The sequence below is a fragment of the Setaria italica genome, chromosome V, assembly GCF_000263155.2.
Source record: "Setaria italica strain Yugu1 chromosome V, Setaria_italica_v2.0, whole genome shotgun sequence".
NCBI lineage: Eukaryota > Viridiplantae > Streptophyta > Magnoliopsida > Poales > Poaceae > Setaria > Setaria italica.
Window position 1 is genome coordinate 37,046,246 of NC_028454.1, and position 20,181 is coordinate 37,066,426.

General features: G+C 47.4%; 1 protein-coding gene across 2 annotated transcripts; it reads right to left on the reverse strand.

Moving 5' to 3' along the window:
* Positions 1-102: 102 nt before the first annotated feature.
* LOC101782847 (auxin response factor 3) lies at positions 103-5,884 on the reverse strand. 2 transcript variants are annotated; one of them, XM_012846369.3, is made up of 10 exons: positions 4,936-5,884; positions 4,775-4,831; positions 4,126-4,308; positions 3,940-4,024; positions 3,330-3,420; positions 3,083-3,247; positions 2,572-2,688; positions 2,421-2,496; positions 1,568-1,730; positions 103-1,490 (listed from the first exon to the last, which is right to left on the reverse strand). In XM_012846369.3, the coding sequence occupies exons 1-10, from the start codon at positions 5,164-5,166 to the stop codon at positions 601-603; spliced, it is 2,058 nt and encodes a 685-aa protein (XP_012701823.1). In that variant the 5' UTR covers positions 5,167-5,884; the 3' UTR covers positions 103-600. The 2 variants fall into 2 exon arrangements, with proteins under 2 accessions (XP_012701823.1, XP_004969978.1); XM_004969921.3 differs by having other exon boundaries at positions 103-1,481; positions 4,936-5,822.
* Between the last annotated feature and the right edge of the window lie 14,297 nt (positions 5,885-20,181).

The following is a 20,181-nucleotide window of genomic DNA, read 5'->3' on the forward strand; positions in this document are numbered from 1 at the left end:
CAGACAGCTCTTTAGCGACTGATCTCTCAGTACTAAGCTACCAGGAAAATGATTATTCATGCTACGAATTGACAGAGCAGCAACCACACACAATGCACCAGAGTTAAGGTCCACAAGCAACACAGCTTAAAACATAACATTGATCTTACATACTCACACGACCTAGGCAGGCGACTGCAACCAAGGCTCGCGATAGAGCTACAAAGGTCATGCAGGAGCTCAGTTAGAGATACATAATTGGTACATTAAAGCTGAAAGACCTTCCCATGAATCTAAATCTGCGAGTGAAATACTTTAGGGCACATCATTACCTTCATCGCACAATGGTTCTGAAGGATCAGCCACGAAAATTAAGTGAAGCGTATCAGGGTACCCTGAGACTAGAACCATAATACCTTGGATGACCAGGTGAGGCATGGACAAGAGTGGTTAACCAAACATCCTTCGTCGACTTATGCAAATGACTGATTAGCTTGAGCAGACCAATAGAGGGAATGAGGTCAAAAGGCAGCTTCTTTTATGACATACACTGGGGTACTGGGAAAGTAAAACTTCTAAGCTGAGTGCTTGAAAATACTCGGAAACATTATTGAAGTAGCATCACATTCCAAAGGGCGCGGCACAGAGGGCCGGAAGAGCAGCATTCGGGGTGGAGCGGTTGTACCCAAACAAGTCCAGCATCCGTGGATTCTGGCACTCAGCCTCATAACTCACTTCCTTCACGCTATCATCATCAGCTGGCAAGATCTTCTCAGTCAAGGAGAAACCAAAAAGCCTGCAGCTAGTTTTGCGAACCTCCCTCCCACCAGACCCAGTTTTAGCAGCATCTCCTGGTGCTGAAGCTCTCCTAGTCTCAAACTGATCCAAGCTAATTTGACCAGGCCTTCCATGCTGTGACCTGGTCTGAGCTTCCCACAGCATCTCAAATGGGCGAGGCTGACTGCTATTTCCAACTTCGCCAGCAGTCTTGCTTGCCAATCCAAGCTGTGAAGCCACAGTTTGGTTAAACATGTGATTGGGATGCGGGGAGTGCACTTGTGCTGCTGGTGGAGTAGATAGTGTGAGAGAACATTCTTGAGCTGTGGCTGATAATCCATCAACAGTAGTTGGGGTACGCATATAACCACGCAACCCATATCCACCTTTCACTGAACATGCCTCAGACATCATTCCTTGGAACATAGGAACTGCCTGAGAAATTTCTTGACCTTGCAAGACCTCTGAGAATCCAATAGATTCATTGAAGCCTACAGATTGGTAGGTAAAGCTGGTGTTCTGCACTGCAAGTCTGCTTGTTGGACCACTCAACATGCAGCTTCGTGCATTAGTAAGGAACCTACTAGCATCAGAAGATTGAAATTTTGCAACCTCAGCTGTTTGAGGAGCACACGTAACACGATGAGTCCTAAAACCCATCAATTCTTGACCTTGCAAGACCCTGGGTAACTTTCCAGTTTCCACGGAGTCAGTACAACCATTCCCTGCAACATCTAATACGATAGTCAATTAGCAGTTCAAGGATAGTGTACATATGTACAAACATTAGTCTTGTGCCATGAGAGCTTACACATTGTTGGAACATCCAAATTTCCCTGGGGACACAACTTGGTTCGTTTAGAACTAGATGCAGACAGAGAATGGGCAACAGAGACTGAACCACCAACTATCTCGATCTCCCATGGGGATACTCTATCTTGGCCATTGCATTCAGAACCATCCTCCCATCTTACCTGTACCAAAAAGGCAACACATCAGCAACCAAATATCATTTAATCCGCATAGCACAGTTCACTATGAATAGATGGTTCTAACTTGAATTATCCTCAGTAGATAACTAGATATAGCACATATTGTTTCTTATTTAAAAAAGGAAGCAGGTCAAACACCAGCAATTCTTGCTAAATGGAAGACATTTTCACCATTATGCTTTGATTGTGGACAAATGCGTGTAGCTGAAGGTCAAAACCTCAAAAAATTCAAAATTCTTGTCCACATTGCGTGGTGGTAAAATTTTCGGCATCTGGTAAAGCTGCGTTGGTCAACCCCATGTATTCAGGTTGGTGGTTTGATTCAACTCTCCATATAAGCTTGCCACAGTTGTGTATTTGTGACTATATTGGTAAAAAGAATTGAAGAATTTTAGTATAGCATGCATGACTATTTCCACAAGGTCAAATATGAAACATTGCATATAGTCATTCACCCAGCCAAACAATTGCAAGTTAACAACAGCTCGAGGCTAGTATTGTTCATGTTGGCCGATAAATTATGGTTCTGTACTAGCAAACACAAGACTACAACAGAAACCATATTTACCAGAATCCGACCAGTCTCCAAAAGAACATACATATAAAAGCTTGACAAGCAGCTCGCAATAATGAGATTTTAGAGTCTTTAATAAAATCAGCAGAAATGCATACCAGCAGGCTTCTCCACTTTGAGCCAGGCCATTTCACGGAATCAACTTCACTAATGCCAACAACCATTCCAGATCGCCTAAAAACATAGAACGTAAGAAACAGGAATGTAATAAATACAACAGAGATTAACTCGAATTGAAAAGAAACAGACCTTTCACTAACGTCTTCGTTGTGGCACTGGAAGTTGATCCTCGCTCCAATACAGACTGGACGGTTGAGGCTCTTAATGAACTTCCGGTATGGAATTATATATTCTGAAGCAGTAGCTCTGCAGACAAAAAAATGAATGGAAATCTATTTTATTCTCAGCCCAAACAGAAAGCTCTCGTTAGTATTGAACATACAGTTCTTCTATTACAGGAACTCGGACTGATATTTTTGTTCCATATTAGCAGAGATACAAAACTCCTATGTAGTTTACTAACTTTGACAGCAAATCATCATCTCCTGTGGACTGCCTTGATACTTACATACATATTAAGATATGCTAGTAAAGGGATTTAGGCATGGAACATATTACCAGCAAAGATGCAGAGAGTAACAAAATTATGTTTTAAGCACGATCACTACTTAACTTTACTGTTGAAATTTTTACAGAATGTCATCAACAATGCCAGATTGTACCAAAGCCATAACGAATAATATATGTTAAATCAACAAACCTTGGATTGTAAGAAATGTGAAAGACACTTCTATGTTCCAAGGAATCATATACATCAGACAATGTATGCCGCTTTGCACTGTCACTACTGAAATCTTCAAAAAGGGCCTCATTTTTAAGCTGAATGGCTCTCCTTACACCCAGTCTTAGTTCACCATCATCACCTCTACAAGGGTTAAAAAAAACAACACTTTGGTTAATAAAGGTACACAGTACATCTAGGGCTACCACAATGTTCTTGTGCTTACCGGAGAAATAAGACCGCATCCCCTGAAACCAGTTTCTTTTTATGGACAAATGAACTCCATCCAGTTGTCAAGAGATGCCTACGAGGCTGACCTGGAACACAAAGCAATTTTATCACTTGCTTGAATTAGAAATATATGATATAAGCAACTCAACCAGCATCAAGATCAGAGATCAGCTCCACCGTCAGTTCAATACATTAATTCTTGTAAGAAACAAGACACTGCTCGAGAAAAGCAAGTAATCTCCACAGTGACACAATATTTCAAGATAAATATACCAGTATTATAGCACACACATGATAAAAGTGACAAAACATTACTAGAATGTGAAACATAATTTTTGCCAATCGAATGGAAAACCAGATACAAAAATAGTGTCCTGAAAATAAGTATGTCAAAATGTTGGAGCTACATCTGCTACAAATTTCATGTTAATTAGAATATTCATCCAAGATTGAGGGTAGGTACAGAAGAGATAACACACTAACAGAAGTTTTAACAACACTCATATGTTCCATGTAGAAGTGTCATACGAAAATTTCACTTGAAACTTGGTAAGAAAAAATTGTAAAAAAGGGCATTGTTCACTCATTAGTAAAACTGATCTCACCCCTATAAATATGACGAAACTTCCACTTGGCTCCATGCAAATCCTTGGCAACAAGCTCTTGAGAAGGCCTGAGTTGATTATAATCCTACAAAGGAACACAACAACTAAAAGCAGTTAGCACTAATGCTCAAGGAAAGGAGCAGCTTCAAGAGCCAAATGGTGCAATGAAAGATCCAGCCATATCACCAGTGGGGGGAAACAGTCCTCAGCAGCTCGGCGTGGAACAGAGAACCCTCCATGCGTACTTGTGTCAGAGGCTGTGAGCGTTTTGCAGAACATGTGCAGCATCCGGGACTTCCTTTCAGCATCAAGATCCTCCATGTCATCATCACCTTCAACTCCAGCACCACGCACATTTCTCCCAAATGCCTGCCCGAACAAAATGTGCAGTTGTCAGTTGATGCTTTAAACATGTTTCACATGGAAGGTGTTCTTTGCATTGCCCTCAGGCCTCAGGAATGAATCCCACATTCCCCCGTTGATCATTATAGCTGACTGGTATAAAAATTCACTAGGTACTGAAATGCCAATAGTAGCATGCTAGGCATGCTAAATGAAACCACATTACACGAAGATGCCTATTCCAATGAAAAAAATCACCAATGAACATCTTGACAAAATTAGAAAGAACTAAAAATGCATATCCCAACTATTGCGCCTCGCCGCCTCCCATTCCCAAATCAACCTGAGCAGCCAAAGCTAAAAATGCACGCTCACACATTAGCACCACACCGAGAACTGAAAACAAAACGAGTCTGACACATTCCACACCCCAAAAATCTTATCCAAGCACGGGGAACATGATCCAATCGGGTGATTTTGAGCAGATTTTTACCTCGCCTTCCGCCACCAGCGCCAGCCGCGCGTACACCTCGTCCGTCGCCGCATCCGCCTGCACACAGCCACGAGAGCCTCGTCATCAAACCAAATACAGCCGCCGCACCAGTAAAAGGCCAAAACACCCCCACAGAGATGGCACAGTTCCGCTGCACTCACGCATAGCTCGACGTCCGCGACGCGACACACCACGTGCGGCGGCAGGTCCGCCGTGACGTCCCCGCCGCCGGCCGCGGCGAGGTGGCCCTGCGGCAGGTACACGACCAGGCTGCCCCGCCGCGGCAGCGAGACCACGGGCCCCGCGCACGCGTGCCACAGCTCCCGGCACACCCCCAGCGGCGGGCGCCGGTCCTCGCCCCCGACGTCCACCATGTTGAGATCGATGCCCATGGCGCGCGCCGCCACCACTAGGGTTCCGGCTCCTGTTCCGGGTCCCCCGCGGTCGTGCGCCCGTGCGGCTCGCCGGTCGGCCCCCTCCAGGGCAAGCCGGTTAAAAGGCGGAGCCGACCGCGACCCGGCGCGGAGGAGGAGGAGGAGGGGAGGAGAAGGGGGAGGACGAGGAGGATGGGCACCCCATTAATGCCTCCGGGGCCGTCGCGCTCCAGCCATCTCCTTCCCAGTCAGTCACTCAGTCAGTCAGTCAGAGGCCCTCCATGCCGCTCTGCTCCTGCGGCGACCGCGCTCCCGCTCCCCTTCTCCCCCCGCCTCGGCTGCCGCGATCGATGCCGGTCGCTGTTGCTTCCTGGGCCGCTGCGTCACTGTGGCTAGCCTGCGACGCCCATGTCTTTATGACGCTGCTGGTGATGTGAAGTGAAGCCGAGGACTGGAGGATGTGGTGAGGTATGCGGGTGGGAGGAGAGGGACGGAGGAGAGCCACTGGGGTGAGGTGAGGGGATGGATGGATTGGACGGGCTGTTTCCTTTTGCCCTTGGGCGCCCGGGTTTTTTTTAGCCTGCTGGCTGCTGCTGCCTGCCTTGCTGCGGAGGCGGAGCGGAGTGGCACGGCGCTGCGGCCTGCGTTGCGCTGCTGTTGCGCGCTTACTGGCCGCCGTGCGCGGCCGCAGCAGCCGGCTGCTGCTTTAGGTGCCACTGTTCCCCCGCCAGGAGGCCGCCCGCCAGCGCCTCGGGCGAAGAGCGCACAGTGCCGTCCTCTCCTCTCTCTCGCCCATTACTCCGCCTACTACTGCGACTGATTCCTATCCACCTCTCGACCTCATCCGGTCATCCCCGGCCTTTGCCGCAACGGTGTGATTTCGAGCTTCCGGACGTGGTTTTGACCTGAAGTTCGTCTCGGCTCGTTTGATCGGATTAGGACATATAGGATCCAGCCGAGGCTACCCTGCCTTTCACGGGAGCAGCCGGGGCACCTTTGCAGGTGGGTGAATAGCGTTGGTAGGCAGCTCAGGCCTCAGGAGCGTATGCAACGCAGTCGAAGGGCGTTATGGCTCTGGGCCTCTGGCTCGAGGGTAATGAGAACACAGAGCAGCGCTGTGCTGCTTCCATGCCGTGGGTGGACACGTATTAATGCTCGCCATGTCTTCGCCGGGTGCGCTTCAATGCAAAGCCAGCAGTCGACGGACGGATCTGACCGACCCAGTCGCCATCAATGGCCGATAAGTACACACCCAGTGATTAAGCAATGAGTGTGCCTCCTCAGTCCTCACCGCCGCCGCTCTCGCGCGCGCACGGCCCGGCGCGCACCACCGCCCTGGGTTCCCGGCCTGCCTGCCTGCCTGTCCGTTTCGTCCCCGTGCGAGACAGGGAACCGGCGCCGGTGGCAAGTAGCAGCAACCAGCAACTGGTGCGCCGTCCACCTCAGCGCAGCAAAGCGGCGTGGCGTGGCCATACGGGAACCGGGGAACGTGGTAGGCTCGGCCCCGTTTCCATGCCGCCACTAACCCCGTCCACCGGCAGCCGTGCGCCCTGCTCATCGACGCCGACGTGCACATGCCGCTTTGCAGCGTCTAGGGAACGGTCCAGCGCACCTAAAACAAAAAGGTTTGTACGCCGCCAACGAATCCACCAGAACACCACTGTTCACGTACCACCGTGCGATGGACATGGACGCTGCTGGGGCTTGCTACCGGCACTGGTGCATCAGCGTCGCTGCCCCGTCTGCCGCGGCGTGGCAGTGGCACAACCAACAGTAAAACCGAAAAGGGAGAGGAGTCACCGTGCCGGTGTGGGGCATCAAAAAGTGGAACGGAGGAGGGAGCGGAGCCGTCATGTCTCGTCGCGACTCCCGTCAACAAGAATCTGCACTGCCATGTCAACAAGAATCTGGGCATAGAAAGTTTTTTTTGAAAATCTGGGCATAGAAATTGTAACCCAATGCATGATTTCCAACCGTGGGGCCATAATAATTTTTTAATCCCTCTCTCCTCACAGCCGTCGGCTTCGAGTGCGAGCACGCGGCGGCGGCGAGGCCGCGCGCAAGCCGGCGGGCGGGGCCAAGGCGTGTGCGGCTGGCGGCTTCGAGTGCGAGGGCACGGTAGCGGAAGGGCTGACCCAAGCTGCAACTGACGGACTCTACGCGGCGGCCGTTTCGCCGGCTAGCAGGCCGAAGCCTACACGCGCATGGCAAGGATGCGGCGGATGCGAGCTACACTGATTTGGAACACAAATTGGATCTTTATATCCATCGATTAGGACCAAAACTGCCAAGCCTGCACACCGGAGCACCCCATCGACTCGTCTGCGGCCACGACAAGTAGGACGCCGCGGGTGGCCACGGTGAGCTCCCGGCAGACGCGGGTGGCCGCTAGCTGCGCGGAGCCGGTGGGCGGGGCACGAAGCGCAGGCGGTGGCAGCGGCAGAGCCACGCGCGAGCCAGCGGCGAGGCAGTGCGAGCGCATCGCGGCCGGGCTAATCGAGAGCTGTAGCCGGTGAGACACGCGGAAGCAGGAGCCATGGCGAGCTGCGCCTCCTCGGGTCGCGTGCTGAAGAAACGACGCAACCCTCCAACGCGTTTTTCACGGCGTCTACGCCCGTCGGTAATCGGGACGACGTCGTTTCTCAGGTGAGAAACGATTTCTTGGTTTTTCTCCCCTCACCTCAATAACTCTCCTGCCACGACATCTTTTTATATGTCAGTGTAAAAATCATGATAAAATCGTGAACCAGTTAGATTCATCTCGTGAATTAACCCTCATTTATACAATTAATTTTTTAATTAATCTATATTTAATTTTCTAATTAGTATCTAAACATTTAACATTTAACGGGAGTAAACTTGAATCCCTCTAACCGAACACTCCCTGACTTGCGGGGTTGGGACTGCCCTTGCCAACCGTCTTTCACTATTTACCGGTCGTGTGGGCCAACGGCGGCTCTGGCGCGGCAGCAGCTGTCCCGGGGGGCGCTCCACTCTGTCCCGGGGGCCGCTCCACTCCCTCCCGTGCACGGCGCTCGCGTTTGCTTCGGGTGGTCTGGTCTGGTCTCCCCTCCCCCTGTTTCTGCCGCCCCTCTCTGGCTCTCTCTCCTCTCCTTTTACGACTTTACCCCACGCCCGCGCTCACCTTTGCTCGTCTTTTCAAACGCGGGGGAGGGCACAGCCGCACAGGGCAGGCATGGCATCCAGCAGCAGAAGCGGACGCGGGGCGACGGGGGGTGGCCGGGATGGGGACGACGCCTTTTTGCAGCGAGCGATGAGTTCCCGGAGCGCGCATCGCTGCCTGCCTGCCTGGCTGCCTGCTGATGGCTTTTGCCTGTGGGGGCACCGCGCGGCACGGGCCACAGGTGGCACATCGGGTGACAAGACATAGAGCCGTTCTGCTTGCGTGCGGGCCCCGCGGGCCGCGTCCGCTTTCCCCCCGGTAGGGGTCGTAGGCGTCTAGCCGGGGGGCCAAGCCGGCCAGGGGCAGGGAGTGATTCGTCTCGGCCTCGTCCCCGGCCGGGCATCCGGGCTGGCTGGCCCCGCTCGAGTTCTTTGGATCCGTCTGGCTGGTTGCTCTCTCTCGTGTTACCCGATGCCCCTGGGTGGTGGTGGTGGCGTGGACCTGTCTTGGTCTCGGTTAACAACTCTTCACGTGCGATGAAAAGGGCCTCATCAAAATGCAAAGGTTCCGTAGCTCGCAGGTGATGTAAAAAGGTTGGGTGGGATATTTTCTTTTCTCGTTTAAGCAGTAAAATTTCTGCGCTTCCACATAACCTTTGGGTGATTTTGACATCCAGACTGCACAGTTTTCGGTATCTGCCGGGGTACTCTTTGCCCTCAATAACTGAAGACAAGCGTCTTGTTCTGGTGGTGGGTGCGTTAAGACGCTATTGATAGTTCACCAACTGTTTCCGACCAGAAAAAGAAATCCATGCCCTTTGTGTGGTGAGTGGTGACCACGGAGATCATATGCAAAAATGGGCTGGAAGTGCGCATATATATCCCACTCGATAATGAGCGTGACCAGTCGATAAACTACAGTAACAGCACCACAATAATCCTCACTGATATGACACATGCAGGCCGTTTATCTCCTCTACCTGCAACATTTCGTGCTTCCTTGAACCATGGCCATCGATCAACACATCCAATGGGCTAGGTTTCGATCTGGACCCCCTGGCGAAAAACTTCTGGACCTTTAGCAAAGGCCTAATGGGACCGTAGCATAGGTCCGAAGAAGAATTGGCCTAATGGCACATTGTAAAGGCCCAAAAAAACAGGGCCCTAGTGGGCCGAATCCCAATTCTGGACCGAACATACATATACGGGGTTCAGGGCTTTTGGCGCTTCTGACTGAGTTCTGGCAACAGCAGACAGTATCGAGTTGGGCCGAAATATACAGTGGTCCGGTCCATTTCAGTCCTGCGCGATCCGACGAGGTGGGTGCGCGCGAGTTGTTGATGTGATTGGAGAAGCGGCAGCAGCAAGGGCGAGTGCGAGCGGCGAGAATGGCGCGCGAGGCGCGACGCGCAATAGCACCGTGAGGAGCGCCGGATTGACCGTGTGAGTGGGGCTTTCCGATTTTTGGGTCTGGGTGTGGCCAGATCTGCGCAAACAACCGTCCATGCTCCTATCTTCTCAGCTGAACATAGGGCGAGAGGTGTCGTCGTGCACCCTAACCACCTAGAGATGCCTATTTTTTTCGTCTTAATAAAAAACCGTCTAGTTTTGGTTCTAATTTTTAGCTGAGAGCCGAAGACACTGCGTGTGTTACTCATAATCACGATGGTCCGATGGCTTGTTCCGTTGTTCGCCCACGGTTGGGCCGTCGTTTTCTCCAGGAATCAGCGGAGAGAAGAGGAGACCGACGCGAGGAAAACCAAGGCAAGAAGGAAAACCGAAGCATCTTGCGTGTGTAGTTTATAATGTTCATCAGGGTACTTAACGGTTCCCATGGCATCAGATATTCAGATAGTGCCATAGTGGCAGGACAGCTAGCAGCTTCAGAGACACACGATGTACAATAAAAACAGTTTGACATTCCGGTTCAGATGTATGCCAATATTTCGAACCGCTGCTCTAATCATTCAGTATAACGACCATGGCTGGTTAATTGTAATTTACATGTCCTAATTAATATTTTGGAATCGAGTTCATGCCCAGTATGATTTGCTTTTTTATTCTATCACAAACAACATTCCAGACACCCTACAATTTTCATTTATAAGTTTGCACGTGAAAACTGTCAGTTTCAGCAGTGCAAGTATTGTCATTCAAAGTACAAAGGCATAGGTTGGCAACCCAAACTGAAATCTCAGTTTTACTAGATGTATTTATTTTCTAAAGAATTTCCCAAGAACATGGATTCACCAATATTAACATGCGCATGCGAGAAAATTGTAATTTTAGGACTCCAAACAACATGCTTCGCTATTACAGGACTCTAAACGCCGATATCGCTAAAATGACCCTCGAAATGTTGGCACTTTGTTATACATGACATTTGGTGTTTTTAATCACTTTTCTCAACTGAAATACATGTATTTTGTCATGAGAAGACCGTATTGCCCTTCTGCCTGATAGATCTCCTCGCGCCCGACGTTTCCTATCCCTCGATGCACGCCGCCATTCCTCACGCGTCTCAAGCTCGCGGCGCGCCGTCCGTTTCTTGCGACGCATGCCGTCCGCTCCAATGATCTAGCCCTAGCCAGAACATTGTTGCCCATGCTTTATTTCATGACAGCACCAAAAAAAGATGACTCCAAAGAGGAAGCTACACATTGGATGAATTATTTTAATTATGATGAGATGTAAACACATGCTTTATTTCATATGACTTGGATCTCGTTTGGAACTAAACTATGGTCCTCTGAGATGAACTTGTTTATGCTAGAATCATGGGGCCTGTTCGGCTGGACTTATAAGCTGGTTGAAAAGCTGAAACGGCTGATTTGTTGTGAGAGAAAAATATTGTTCGGTGGCTGATAAGCTGAAGCGAATAGGCTGATGGTTTTATGAGATGATCTTGTTTGTGCTATCTAGTGTTTCCATGTAACCCAAAAAGTGCCAAAATGCAAGCTGAAGCTTTTGCTCAAATTGAACCGTGGATTCAAATTTGTAATTTTGGTGGAAGTAGATCTTACACTCCAATGTTCATGGATGTGCATGAACGTCGCTGTCTTTAATTTCTTTGTGTTAACCATCAGCCTTCTTTTTTTCTCTCTCCAACAATTTTAAATACAGGAGCTCGTATTGCTTGTTTCTGTGGCTGTACAGTTGTTGCTAGCAAAGTTGAAAATGTCGGTAGAATCTACGCTTCAGACGCGCGAGGAACGGCAGCGTGCGTTGCGAGGAACGGACGGCGCGTCCCGAGGGATAGGAAACATCGGGTGCGAGGAGATCGATCAGGATATCGGGCGGAAGGGCAATACGGTCTTCTCATGACAAAATATATGTATTTCAGTTGAGATAAGTGATTAAAAATACTAAATGTCATGTATAACAAAGTGCCAACGTTTCGAGGGTCATTTTAGCCAAGTTGATGTTTGGAGACCTATAATAACGAAGCGCGTTGTTTGGAGTCCTAAAATTGCAATTTTCTCCATTAACATGCAAAACTAGCTAGCTTGTACAGTTCACACCTTCCTTCTCGAAGGAACGGCCAGAGAACCTAGGCCAACTAATTCCAGTAGTAAAACAGAAATTAAGATAGTGTTTGGTTGCTCGCATGGAAGATGATCCTGTATGGGATGGTTCAACTGGATGGGTTGATCCTGTATGGGTTGATACAGGTGGGGATGATTCCATCCTGTACCGAGTCGTTCGATTGATTTTGGCGCCCAGCTCGGTACGACATCTTCTCGGTATATTCCAAGAATCTGAACTATCTCATCATGGACGAAGCGGTGCGATTCAACGAACCAAACACTTCGTCGTGCTCAGATCCCGCATCAGTTCATACATGTATCGGTTCATACGAGGAACCAAACACTACCTAAGCCATCAAGTCGATGCAGAGGAGATACACAGGGCGTGATTGGTTGCAAAGGACTGGACCGTCCAGAACGGATGGGTTGTACCGGATCGTGGGAGACGGAATAGAGCGATACAGGGGGGTTTGTTTGGTTGCACTTTGCTGTCGTCCTGAATCATGCGAGGTTGTGTTTGGTTGTACTGGTTGTATCGTTCTCGTGTACGACAGGAGTCACCAGATTGTGTTTGGTACGTAGAATTGGATGAGATCGGAGCAGCCTAGCACCATGTTGGTGAGGTTACCAACAAAGATGATGAACATGAGATGTTTTGATATTACAAAGGCTGATCTCACGCTTGACTACTTCCAAAGATAATTAACTACTAGTAGAAGTACAATAATAACAATAAATTGTAGCGTAACTACGATATGGAGCCAACGAAGTTCATTTGCCGTCTCTTTTGAACCGACAGTCGCTTCTTTGACATTTTCGTCACCAGTAGACTCTACGAAAGATGCAATTGCCTTCTCTTTGGAACTAAAACTCTTGTAGCAACAGTTTGGATAACCGGTGACCTGCTGATGATAGGTTACCCAAGTTGCATACACTCCAGGCTTCCTACCACGGTACACAACGTACCAAGCCATTGTGCCTTATAAAGGAAATGAAACTTGATTCAATTGCAAAGGTAGATGAATGATAAAAGAAAAAGTGGATATAGTAACTATTAGCCTCAGATTTTATTTGCATCTTCTCTTAACCTTGAGATTGGAGCATCAGTGACACTAGATGAATACCAGACCACAAACAGTATGACAATGGCAACAGAAACAGCAGGTCATTGGCAACAGAATGATAAGTAACAACACATGGACAACAGCTTAGCAACAGCACAACTAGGAAAAAAGAACAAGCAGTACCAGGGAGGTCGACAATAAAAACAATGTGACATAAGCATGACAGGTTACCCAATTTGCAACAGAGGCAACAGGATCAACAGCACTGCCAACAGAAAGAGCAACTACCAGGACAACATCTCAGCAACAACAGAACCAGAAAGAAGGAAGAAGCAGTACCAGGGATAGGTTCAACAACAACAAAAATGTTGGATAACCAATTTGCATATTATCCAATTTGCAAAGGTATATGTATGATAATAGCAAGTCTGATATGCTAAGTTACAAAAAAATTGGCCTCAGATGTTATTTTCATCTTCCCTTGACCTTGAGCTTGGAGCATCAGTGACACAAGAGCAAAAGAAGACCAAAAACAGTAGCACAATGTAACAAATGGAGATGGTTTATCAGTTTAGTGTGTGCAAGTATTGTTGGCATGTGTGTATGTGAGTTATGGTACCTCGTGGGACTGTAAGACCATCTGCCCTTTCAAGAGCATCTGATAAAATCAGAGCATCATGTGCAGATCCGTCCCAACCAGAAGGCACATATGTGAACCTGAGATCAAAGTCCACTGCTGCCAGTACATTCTGAGTGATGGTGTGCTTCCTGCCTCTAAAGGCAGCTTGCATCTTCAAAGGCACTCTAGCTAAGACATATGTCCCATCAATTGCTCCTATGCAATCCTAAAAATAAAAAGCCATATTAACAGGTTGCTACCATATGGGTAAGGTCAGTTGGTTTGCAATTAAGAAAGGGCCACCAACCTTGAAATATGGGTTCCATCTCCTGCTGCCAAGGATCCTAGGATGGACACTAGTGGATGGTGGAACAATCAACTCATTTCTCAACTCACCAACTGCATACAAGACTTGATGAAAGAACCTACTGATAGTTTTAGGTGACCTCCTAAATGTCATGTTAATGACCCTGAACCTTTGGTTGTGTCCCACTACATGCAAGAACATTGCTAGCTGTTCTTCAACAGTGGCATGGATGCTATCCACAACCAACTCTCTAGACCGAAACAGGTCACACAGTTGGAAAAAAGGTGCCCTTCTCATCCTTAGCAGGTTGACACAATGCACATCATATGTCCCTCTCTGCCATGGGACCATATGTAATAGATCGAGCATCCTCACTTCTCCTTCTAAACCACAAGAAAAACAATGCAGCAACAGCAGCAACAAGAGCAGCCGCAGCCCGGCGCCTACCTTGCAAGTCCATGTCTAAGAATACAATGCAGTGTTCATTAGAGCTCACTATACAAGAACTTGGGGTCATGTTGTTAAGCAAGCAAACATTCTCAACTACATTTTATCCTAGACATGGCTGCCACACCCGAAGGTGCTCCTTTGGCGGCAAGGAATCATCATCGACCTAGGCACTTTGCTCAGCTCAGTAGGGCGTGATTGGTTGCAAAGCAGTAAGGCATGATTCAAGGACACAAGAAATCAGATCAACAAATATACATGACAACCATAGATCCGCATAAGAACGAACATAGGGTTCATGAAAACCATAAATGCAGATGCAGAAACAACCTAGGGTTCATGAAAACCAACCAAGATGTACCGTCGTAGGACCGACGGAGGCACAGGGTGCCGCCGGAGGACCCCGACCCACATATAGGATGGTACAAGAACAAAAAAAAAATCAGATCGACCTCTACACATGTGAGAACCATAGATCTGCATCAGAAAAGTACCTAGGGTTCATCACAACCTTAAATCCACAAAAGGAGCGCACGGATCTGACAGAACAATAACCTAGGGTTCATCGACACCAACCAAAAAAATACGAATCGACAGATCAGCAGGGGAGAGGGGATGAAGCAGCGTAAAGAGGAGGGGGAGATGTACCGTCGCAGCACCGGCGGGGGCACAGGGCACCGCCGGAGTACCTCAGCCACCGGCGAACCGAGGTCGAACAGGAGGAGGGAGAGGAGAAGGCACACCGGGTAGGAGGGGAGCGAAGAAAGTGGGCCGAAGATGGGAGGTCACCGTAACCTCCCGCGCCTTTAGCCCCGGTACGGCGCCATCTCCCGCCCTCCACCCAAATCTTCCCGCCAGCATCGCTCCATCCCGGCTCGCGAGCGAAGGAGCCCTCTGGGCAAACGGGGCGATGCGGGATGGAGTGGGGGAAACGAACGGGAGGGTGCGCCATTTCGGTTCCGGGAGAGCAACCGAACACGCGAGAGTGCACGGGACGCTTCGGGGTCATGCAGCGGACGGTGGGACGCGGGCAACCAATCACGCCCACAGTGCATGGTTCTGTTGTGTTGGCTGGAGTTACAGAGATGGCACCACAGGCAGAACCTGACGGCGATGGAATTGGAGGCAAGGGATGCAGGCAAGGGAATGGTCAGGGACTTGCTCTGTACATGTAGAAGCTTGGAATCAACGAGGGTTTCACCACGCAGCAGGATCAATGTCGCGAAATCAGGGCTGACGAAAATCGATGGGAGACAGTGCCACAGTGGTGCCAGCAATGACGAACAGACAGCAGCAGGATCCCCAAATCCGGCCCAGCAAGGGAAAGGGGAGTGCTGCATCTGCATCAGGGCTCCCCGGCAAGCTCTGCCCATGGCTCGGTGGCTTGGGGCAGCAAGGGCAGCGGTGCTGGAGAGTAGGGACTAGGGAGGTAGGATTTGCCGGAGGTGTAGCGCTGCTCGGGAATCTGGCCGGCGGCGCAGGCGAGCGAGGGGAAAGAGCAGGGCAGGCGCGCGATGCAAAAGGGAAGGAACGAGCTATGAACTTGGAAGGAGAAGCGCCAAGTTGCGTCTCCCCGCGCCTCACCAGGTTTTTGCAAGCGAGTGACAGGATCGACCAATTTAGTTAAGCTGATTTCGGTTTCCTTGGACCCTTATTTGACCGGCATAAACTCTCCAATTCGATGTATAACTCACCCAAACAATCTATACAAATTGTAGTCTAACTAACCTTCTACAAGTTTCAAAAAAGGTGATAGGTCCAAAAGTCTATGGTTTGAAAGATTTAAAGCCCCAAAGTTTGGGAAAAGCATGTTATCTGAATTTTTGGAGAACCCGAAATAAGCGTTTTGGCCAAGTTTGAGCTTCGATTTGAGGGCCAATATGTGAAGTAAAATGTTCAAACTTGTCGTGCATGTCTATTCCACTTATAGTTCTACAACATTCAAGGAGGAAGTTTATGATGTTCTTATACAATTTTGGAAGAGAAACTGGTGTTTTGGTGTCCACTTTGGGCAGTTTTCATGACTTGCAGCGATTTTCAGTATAAGGGTAAAAACAACAGGTTCACCAAATTCTGACTATGTTTTTGAATGATTAGACTATGCTTTCACAGATCCACAGCCTACCTAGATAAAAGTTCATAGTTTTTCCTGCAACTTTCAAGTTGGTGAAAAGTTAAATGTTTAGTGAAAATTAATTTTAAAAGTCAGTCAGATATGGTTTCAATGACTGACCCTGAAGGTTTTGATGATTTACCTGTTTCTGATGTTGTTCTGATCACCCTTTGCTGCTGTGGCAATATTGTTGATGACTAAGATTTTGCTCATGATGATTGCCTTGTGTTGATTTATGTAATTTTCGCTACAATAATATTTTACTAGAGCTGTAATTTTCTTATACGAAGACAATGAGAAAAGCTAATATAATTTTTTTCTCAATAATCCTTATTGGATTCTGAGTTGTATCTTGTAGGTGGACCCATTAGTTGTTGTTTGCCCTGTTAACAAATCTAACATATTTGATATGTTTAAAAAGTTACAGATTTGAAAATCTGTCAATAGTATGTTTATACTCCCAAATGAGGAGGGAGGTGAGATGAATGTTATAAGGATTCATATTCGGTTGGAATTTAATCTAATGCTACGAAGTTCCTACAAGTAATATGCTAGAGATATGTACAGTTCCAATGTCTTGAACTTGAGCGAAGAACTTTTGAATGAACAGAAAATATTGAAAGTATTATGTACAAAGCAGACTTTTAGGAAGAAACAAAACATGTACTTTTCTGCAATTCGTTCTTTCCCGATAAAATGACAGGAAAAATAGTTTGCTTTTCTCACTAGCTTTTTCCTCAAACTGAGAAGGATAACCTCGAGTGACAGTGTGGGCCCCACCAGTCCGAACAATTCAGCACCCCTGCCACTGATTTTTTTTATTTTAACCTTTTTAATTTAAAATTTTAAAACAGCTTAGGTAAAACTAAAATTCCAAGAAGTAGCTCTTTTGGTCGAGCCACGCCGTTTAGCACGACTAAAACATGAGCCGCGCCAAAGCATGTGGCGCGACCGGCGCTCCACGCTGGCGCGGCGCGCGCGGGGTGGCCAAGCTGGCCGCTGAGTTGGCCAGCTGAGTCGCACCACATACTTTGGTGCGACTCAGTAGCATGGCGCGACTCAGCCCATTACACAGCGGGCCCACCAGATCCTCCTTCCTTCCTCCTCACTTCCTCCCTTCCCCTCCCAACCCTAACTCGAACTCTCTCCCTCCCATGGTGCCGCCCCTACTCCTCCCCTCTAGATCCACTCCATCCCTCACCCGATTCGAATGGGAAACGAAGGGAAATTGCTCTGGGAAGGTAACTCCTCCACTCTAACCAATTAGTTTTTCTCGATTCCGTCGTTTTAGTTGGATTTGAGGTGGTTAGGTTTTGTGTATGATTTGAGTTGCATATGTGGATTGAGTATGAATCGGCTATAATTAGGTGTGCTGTATCGTGCAAGTGGTCGATGGTAACCCCTTCCTATCGTGTAGTTTCTCTTGCAAGGTAGAATTTCAATGTGTTAATCGTGTAGTTTCTCTTGCAAGGTAGGATTTCAACGTGTTAATTGTTGGTAAATTATTTTTTGAAAATTCTTCAATAATGCTTTTCAAGATATAGTTTTTTTTATATATTTGGTAATGTAGAAGCCGTAAGGAAATAGGTAAAGGTCCATGTAATTAATTTAATTTGGTGGTTATGTGTAGATGGATCATTTAATTCGTTTTTTCTCAGGTAGCATGGCTGATGATAATGGAGAGTTTGCAAGAATGAGGCAACAAGGAGCAAGATTTGATAATCCTCCAACATTTGATGATATAATAGGCCGAGTTAATTCTTTGTTCAAAGTTGGAAATGAGGAAGAGGATTTAAGGATTCGTGGAAGGTTTGATGCCAGTGACAAAAGATCTCACTATATGTTGATACCTCTTGCATGTGATGATGATTGGTTATTTTACAAAGAGTTGGTGAAAGGTTCTCAAGTTGCATATGCTTAGTTAATTGTTGATGTTTGTCCTCGGTGTATGCCTCCACATAGCGATGAGCCTATCAAACACTTAACTCAGGAAGATGTGTTACCGACTAATGAAGTTGATGAGGAAGAGGATGATGAAGAGGGTGGTGATGATGATTGTTCTCATGGTTCAGATGGTAATGGTGATGAAGGTGACTTTGATACATGTAGAGTAAACAATGATTTTAATGCTGCCGACTTGGAGGATGATGAGGATGAGGATGATATATCCGTGGACTAAGAACAAAGTGGTGGTGAAGATGATATTGGAAATGGTGGTGAAGAACAAGTCTCATTTGTTTATGAAGCAAGACCATCAGTTAATGAAAGGGTGACAGAACCAACTCCCGTAGTGCAATCAATTCCAACTCCAATAATGCAATTAACACACGTGATGCAATCCATTCCAACTCCAATAATCCAACCAACACCTGTGGTGCGAAGTAGCCATATACTTGAACTAAGTCCGGTGTGTCAAGAAACTCCATTATTTAATGAGAGGGTGGATGAGGCATTAAGAGGATTGGTACATACTCTTTCTGAAATTCGGTTGCCGCAATTCACTCTGACTGAGATGAGGCAGTTGGAAGCTGTACATGTACATGTCCCTAAAGTTTCCATATTCCATTCGGTTTCGAGGAAGATTTATTGTGATTCAGGGTTACATCTTACTGAAGTTGAATCCGATAGTGGTGAGTTGTTTATATAGAAGGGAATGAGATTCGATAGCCTGGAAGAGTTAAAGTTTTTCTTAAGGGATTACTCAGTGCAACACCATAGGCCATATGATGTGGTTCATTCATCGGCCAAAATGAGATACACGGTTCGTCCGTCCACACGAAGCCTAAAAAGCATGGATACGTCATCAAGTGTGATTGTCATCTCACCGGAGGGAAGGTGGAATGTGTGTGTCTCCGGCCTCCACCGATCGACTAGCACTGTCAGGGCAACATTATCCATCTTCGGCAGCTCCGCCTTCACCAATGTTGCAAGCGGGAGGAAACCCACTTGTCGAAGGTACGGGGCGTACCTATCATCCCACTCTAGAGGAGTGTGAGTGCGGGGTCGTAAAGGGTTCAAAACCCGCAAACAAAAAATTATTGTCATCACATCATTAATATCAATCCTCCGCGACAAGATTAACTACAACTTCATAAACTTGGAGCTCACATACCTCCAGGCTCTTCAAGCTTCCTCCCACGATGGTGCTCATCGTAGAAGAGTGGATACCGCGGATGGTGCGCCATCATTCTAAATCAAATATCAAAATAAATTTTAAAAACAAAATTCGACCATATAGCACAATTCATAACTTCTACATTTCCATTAACATCAACCAACCTATAATCACTTACCTATAATCACTTTAATATGCAGTAACCAATTCATACCTTCAAAATCTAAGCATTAATTTTATAGAAAACATACGTAGTAAGCAACAATCATTTCTAATCAATTCTAATATGCTACATCTTTATCGACAAATAAACTCTTCCATTACTAACTTCTAAATTTCCATAAACATCAATCAACCATTTTTGAATTATGAATACATGCTACGTTTCATTAATTCATGCTCTCCAATGTAACTTCAACATCTACACCATCAAAATCCGTCTAAATCCGAACATGTAATACAAACTACACGATAGACAGGCGTTACAATCGATCAATGGAGCGATAAAATGCACTTAACAATGCCTGATTCGTACTCAAACCACCATTCCAACCCAAAACCTAACCTAACCCTAGCCAGTTCAAATCTAACAAATAACCAAATCTAAAAAAACTACTTGGTTAGAGTGGAGGAGGTACCTTCAAGGAGCAATGTCCTCCCGATTTCCCCTCGAATCTGATGGGGGATGGGGAGGATTTAGTGGGGGAGTGGGAGGGGC